At 32.0% G+C, this 6,252-nt stretch overlaps 1 protein-coding gene across 1 annotated transcript; it reads right to left on the bottom strand.

Annotated features, from left to right (window-relative positions):
- Nucleotides 1–2,996: 2,996 nt before the first annotated feature.
- On the bottom strand, nt 2,997–6,247 carry LOC131942640 (enolase; the record flags this gene model as incomplete). Its single annotated transcript, XM_059302537.1, has 10 exons — nt 2,997–3,809; nt 4,088–4,196; nt 4,287–4,403; nt 4,821–4,960; nt 5,052–5,197; nt 5,299–5,355; nt 5,442–5,531; nt 5,682–5,823; nt 6,079–6,146; nt 6,238–6,247. Coding segments are annotated over 10 exons (1,002 nt in total), but the record flags the coding sequence as incomplete, so codon positions are not given.
- Nucleotides 6,248–6,252: the final 5 nt, after the last annotated feature.

The following is a 6,252-nucleotide window of genomic DNA, read 5'->3' as shown; positions in this document are numbered from 1 at the left end:
CACATTGTGAAAAAGTCAATATTGCAGAGAGATTTATTATTAAATGTATACAAATGAACACAGAAATACAATTTTTACAATGCACCACAACCAGTGACGTAGCGAGGTCCGGTGTCACCCGGTGCGGCACTTAATGGTGCCAGCCCCCCCCCCCCCCAGAGGCGTAGCGACCCTTCCCGGGGACACATTTGCGATTTGCACCCCCCCCCCCCCTAACTTTCGATTTGCACCCCCCTTCAAACTTTCTATTTGCACCTCTTAAAACACTATTAAACACTCGAATTAATCAATTAAGTGGAATTATCATTTTTCTCTATATATTTAGCTATTTTTTTCCTTGGTGTCACCCCCCCCCCCCCTAAATGGTGTCACCCAGTGACAGTAAAGGTAAGGTAAAGGGTTACAGAAAGCTGGGTTTTGCACTTTACCTGTAACAAATACACATTCATGTATCTTTCATCACAAAAGTCTGAAGATCAGCCTGAAGTGTGAAATCATTTATGGATGACTCGCGTTCATTATAAACACAATTTTAAATTTAGTAAATTAAAATATTTTAAAATGTATTCAGGTTATAAAGCCTGCAGAAAACAGAGAGGCAGTCCTTTTATTGACACACTGACAAATTGTATTGTGGAGCATGTCATACATATTACATAAGCAGTGTTTCTTCCGAGGCATCTCTTTAGGGGGGGGGGGGGGCCTCCAGAGTCTACCGCCCCCCCCCCCCCGAATGAAATTTATATAGAAAATATATGCGCTTAACAGTGTTCGCCCCTCCCGGAGATTTTAGTCCGTCGTCGTGTTCCCCCCCCCCCCCCCCCCCCGTGAAAGAGTCTGGAAGAAACACTGTACATACGAGTTTTTGGAAATAAAAAGAATGGGAAATCTAACAAACGTTAATGTCAGTTTAGTTGTTAGCTATCTTGTCTTGTCTTAGATGTTAGGGATCATGCACATGTTATATAACATAAAAACGTGGGGCGGCAATTTATCATTATTGTCTTGTAAGGAGTGTAATGGTGGTCAAGAGACATGTTATTTAACACTCAAAATTTTTATTGTTTCCAGTTTAATTTTCTCGAAACTAGTAAATAATAACTGAAATTTATTTTTAGATCTAACAAACAATAAGTTATTTATTAAGTGTTCCAAACAACACCATTACTTAAAAATGGTACCTAAACCCACCAGAAGTGACAACACACCATCATTGAAGCCATCTGCAAACAACAACATTCACCACATATTGCATTTTTTTTGCCCTAACAGGATCTGTTGTTGTCCACCTAAACAATCATGCAGCATACTTTTGGTTAACAAACTGATAATAGTAACTATCTTTTCAACGTACTACTAATATGAAATAAAACTTTTTTACTTTGGACCTATTCACCATGTGAGAAAATTTAAAAAAAAAATCTCTAATATAAAGATTGTAATAATGGAATTCTATTTTATTGGTTAGCTTGTTTTTAAGTATTTAAAAATCATTTTTCCTGTTGCAGAGTACAATGTGCTATACATATGTAATTTATGAAAACGTTAGCCATCACTGCAAGCACTGATCAAACTTATATTAACTCATATTTTAAACACTTTTTGTCAATATTGTTACTTCAACTTCAATCTGAGTTGTAAATTTTTTTATTTATTTTGTTCTAAACATTTTGTTAGTACAACAAAGTTTGGAACATCAGTGTGCTAATTGCAGCTAATATTTACGCTTTACTTTCATTGTATAGACATTGAAATGTTTGTCTTCAAAAGTTTATTATACATACTGACATTTTAAATTATTTTTTAATTGAAAAGTAGTTTTTAAAATAAAGTATTAAACTAAGGCTATATATTATGTAATTGTATTTTTAGAAAAAAAATATTTAAAATAAAATAAGTATAACAAAAAGTTGCTTTTTAAATTGAACTTCTAAATTGTGTATTCATAAACTAAAAACATTTAGAAAGTGATATTTATTTTTATTTTGTTTCACATAAATTTCAATTAAGGAACTAGACATTTTTAATTATTGACACTGTAGGGCTTGAAAGTCCAAAACTTTAAGTACTTAGCAGCAGATGAACAAGTTGCATTTGTTAGTTTTAGATCTGAAACTAAGTGAAATACATTGTTATTTCTTTTATATTCCTTATGTTGACTTTAAGCTCTAATCATACAATGAGCTAAGAAATTCACTTGCAATGACTAATAAATTAACTACATTATTAAACCCTTGTAAGACTAATTTTAAAAATAGAAACCCTAGTGAATATTTGAGATATATTTAATGAGGCTTGTAGTTGCTTACATCCTAACTTTCCCATTAATTCTGTACATGCTTTTCACCCGTAGAAGCTTATATTTTTTGAAGAATATAAAATTGTGGGCAGATATAATGCAAAGCTAGGAATGTTATTTTTATTTGAATTCATTAATTATTTTTATACATATGGAAATAACATGTATGCATATTTCTTTAAATGTTAAATATTTCTTTTATTTTTACATGAGATTCACAGTTAATTGGCATAGTGTGAAGTATCCATGAAGAAATGTATGAGGTGGTAGAGCCAAAAGTTTGGATACCAGATATCCCAAAGTCCACCCAGTTCTTATGGATGCTTGACTTACATTAGGGAAAGTAAAGGCGGCTGGGCATAGTGCTGACTACACCATCCCCTTTATATGACATGATCAAGAAACCACTCTACTTTGTTAGGTCTAAAAGGGAAACATTTTCTTTAATGCAAATATTCTCATTGGTTTCATTTGTTTTAAGAATTGTAAGTAGCTTAGATTTCAAATTGGACACTAAAAATTAACAGAATGGGTGCATTTTAATATACTGGCTGACTCATGGATGTAATCCTTTCTTAAAGACGGGATTTGATCACACCACATGTATTTTGCAGTTCTAACAGCTCATATTTCATTAAATATAAATAAATATGTATTTTTATTAGGTAGCTACAAATGAAAGTCAATAACAAAGAAATTATATCTTGATACTTTTAATGTTATGTACTAAAAGTTCCATTTATATTTAGTTATGTGAAGATATGAGGATCTTACATACTCAATACAAGTGCACAGATTTTAAAGTAATACAAATTTAAAATGCTCCCTTAATGCACAAACTATCTATTTTATTAGAAACTCAGATCTACAGAAATATGGCTTGTTAACGGAAAAACAGAAAATGTGTTTTAAATAAAGTACAGAGTTGTTGTTTAAATTAATGGTAAATCAAAAAAATAAAAAATCTCTCTGATAGAAGTTTAAATAAATACACACATGTAACCATCAATGATGTACATTACATCTATCTCAACACAGATTAGAGACAACATATATTTGTAGCTCTACGGCTATTACTACCTACCTTTGACAAAGAATCAACATTTTAATTTAAAACATAATTTCTAAATATTGACACAAATCTAAAGCAAGGGTTTATCAAGTTTTGCTATAAAAATGTACAAATTTTGAGCTGGGGATGTTTAAAGTTAGCAAGAAAATATCCTTAAAATATAATCAATTGATGTTCTAGCGATGGACCACAATCAAGTATGGATAATAGGGAGTGAATGATTCTGGGGTCAAGATAGAAATAATTAGAAATCACAAAATAGAAAACATGAGAGCAGCAAATCTCTCATCAAGCTTGTTAACTTCTGCTAAATGTTTACTTGGGATTCTTGAAGTTTTTTCCAGCAAATTTAGCTGCAGAGCCAAGTTCCTCTTCTATTCTCAAGAGTTGATTATATTTTGCAAGACGCTCTGACCTGCAAGGTGCTCCTGTCTTGATCTATGGCAAACATTGAACAATTAAATTAGTAAACTATTAATAGCAGTTCTTACAAAATCTTCTTGGATGTGGCCTATTGCTAAAAACATTTTTGGAGGTGACTTAATTTTGAAGAGCAAGCCATTTTCAATTTTGTATCTTAAAATCAATTGCAAAATGCTGACATGCTAAAGGGTGAAAATGATGGTGAGAACAAAGAACTGACAGTACAGCAGTCTGGTAAACCAAACACTGGCAACGTTATTAGTGAATCAAAAGAAAAGAGATAAAGTAATCACCTGTCCAGTAGCTAGGCCAACAACAAGATCTGCAATAAATGTATCTTCAGTCTCTCCACTTCTGTGGGACACCATGACACCCCATCCTGCTGTCTGTGCCATCTTGCAGCTATATGTAAAAGAAAAAACAATTACATTTTTGTATGATAAAGATAATATTAAAATTTATCTCTGGAAAAATTATTTTTTCTTCACTTACGCATCAATAGATTCTGTCACCGTGCCAATCTGGTTCACTTTAAGGAGGAGAGCATTACAGCCTTTGACTTCAATTCCCTTCTGTACACGTTTTGGGTTGGTTACCAACAAGTCATCACTGGTGGTTGAAAGACAGAGAAGTTAAGTGATAAGACCTATTTAAACTTTGTGAACTTTTATTCTGGTATGCATAAATAGAGTTGCTTAAATTAATATTTTATAACACTACTTAAGAAAAAGTTTTTAAAAGAGCCATTAAAATTTTATGTAGAGGCCAGAATGTCTTTAGCACAATAGTGAGCTATCCTATGATTAGAATAATAATAAATAAATCATACCACCATTTTAAAAATGAAAACGTTATTTTAATTTCTGTATCAATATTTTAAATTCCCCAGTTAATAATAGAAGCAGGCACATTGGCAGCAAAATCTACCTAACCAGGAGGTATTTTTGCTTTAAAAAAATGTAAGTTCCCAATGCAAAAATACTGCATCATGGTACATTTTTAAAAATAAATTTTTAAAGGAGTTACCCAACAATCTGAATTCCAGCTTCTGCTGTATATTTAGACCAAGCTTCCCAATCATCTTGATCAAAAGGGTCTTCAATACTTATGACAGGGTACTTTGACACAAAACCTTTGTATACTTCAGTGAGTTGGTCAGAAGTCAGCTGTTGTGAAGAGAAGATAAAGATGGTTAAGTAAACAAGCTATTGGATAAATAGAAAATTACTAATCAAATAAAAGCAGTTGAACTTGTACCCATTTTGATGGATCAGAGTCTTTGTTTTTGAAATCCAAGTCATATTTTCCTTGCTTGTGGAATTCTGAGGCAGCCACATCCATGCCAATCTCAACCTTGCCAGTATATCCTGCTTTCTCTATGGCCTCTTTTATGAGCTCCAGACCTTTTATAATATACACAAGTATTAGAAAAAAAATGCATTATGAAGTTTTTTTCTAGTAAAGAATACCTATACAAAATCCTTAATGGTACTTGACAGCTTACCTTCAGCATTATCTTGGATATTGGGAGCAAAACCACCCTCATCTCCAACATTGCAGGCTGGAAATAGCACACACAACATTTTAATTTTAAGTAAAAAAAAAAGTTTTAATTCTTAGATGATTAAATAAAATGTAACAACTTACCATCTTGACCATATTTCTTTTTAATAACAGCCTTTAAATTATGGTAAACTTCAGATCCAATCCTCATGGCATCAGAAAATGAACTAGCACCTAAAGATATATTTTAAATAGCAAAAGCGATTTAATGTATGTTTATACAAAAGAATAATAATTAAGAATTTCTATCATTTATAACCTAAACAATTCTTAGTTATAATCTCAATAAAGAAAAATGTAAGCATAATTTATTTAAAATCCTACCCGTTGGAAGGAGCATAAATTCCTGCATGGCTAATTTATTTCCAGCATGACTTCCTCCATTGATAACATTGAAGGCTGGACATGGAAGGAATAATTGTTTAGTACCTGCTAAATCTGCAATGTGACGGTATAGGGGAACACCCTGTAATAAAACATTGAAACATTTAACAAAAGGTTGAAAAATTAATTCATTAAAATGGTATAGTAGAAATTATTTAAACAAAAATCAACTGACAGACAAATTATAAAAAGTGTAGTGGGGGCTGTATCTACAGAATTTTACACCTAGTATTTACAGAATTTTAGTAATAGTGCAGTATAAGTATGAATATTTTAGAGTCACCTACAGATTAAAAAAAAATTTGGACTAAATCAATCAGAAAATCACATCTCTTACCTTTTCAGCTGCTGCTGCTCTGCAAACTGCCATTGACACTCCAAGAATGGCATTGGCCCCAAGCTTACCTTGAAGCATCAATTTTAAAAAGAATAATGAAGATAGAATCTTTTAACCAAATAAAATTACAAAAAAATTTACTTTGAGACATTAACATACCTTTATTTTCAGTGT

This window comes from Physella acuta, unplaced genomic scaffold (assembly GCF_028476545.2).
Source record: "Physella acuta isolate Inbredline_101_S28 unplaced genomic scaffold, ASM2847654v3 ptg000416l, whole genome shotgun sequence".
Taxonomy (NCBI): Eukaryota; Metazoa; Mollusca; class Gastropoda; family Physidae; genus Physella; species Physella acuta.
This window is presented reverse-complemented; position numbering and strand designations above follow the sequence as displayed.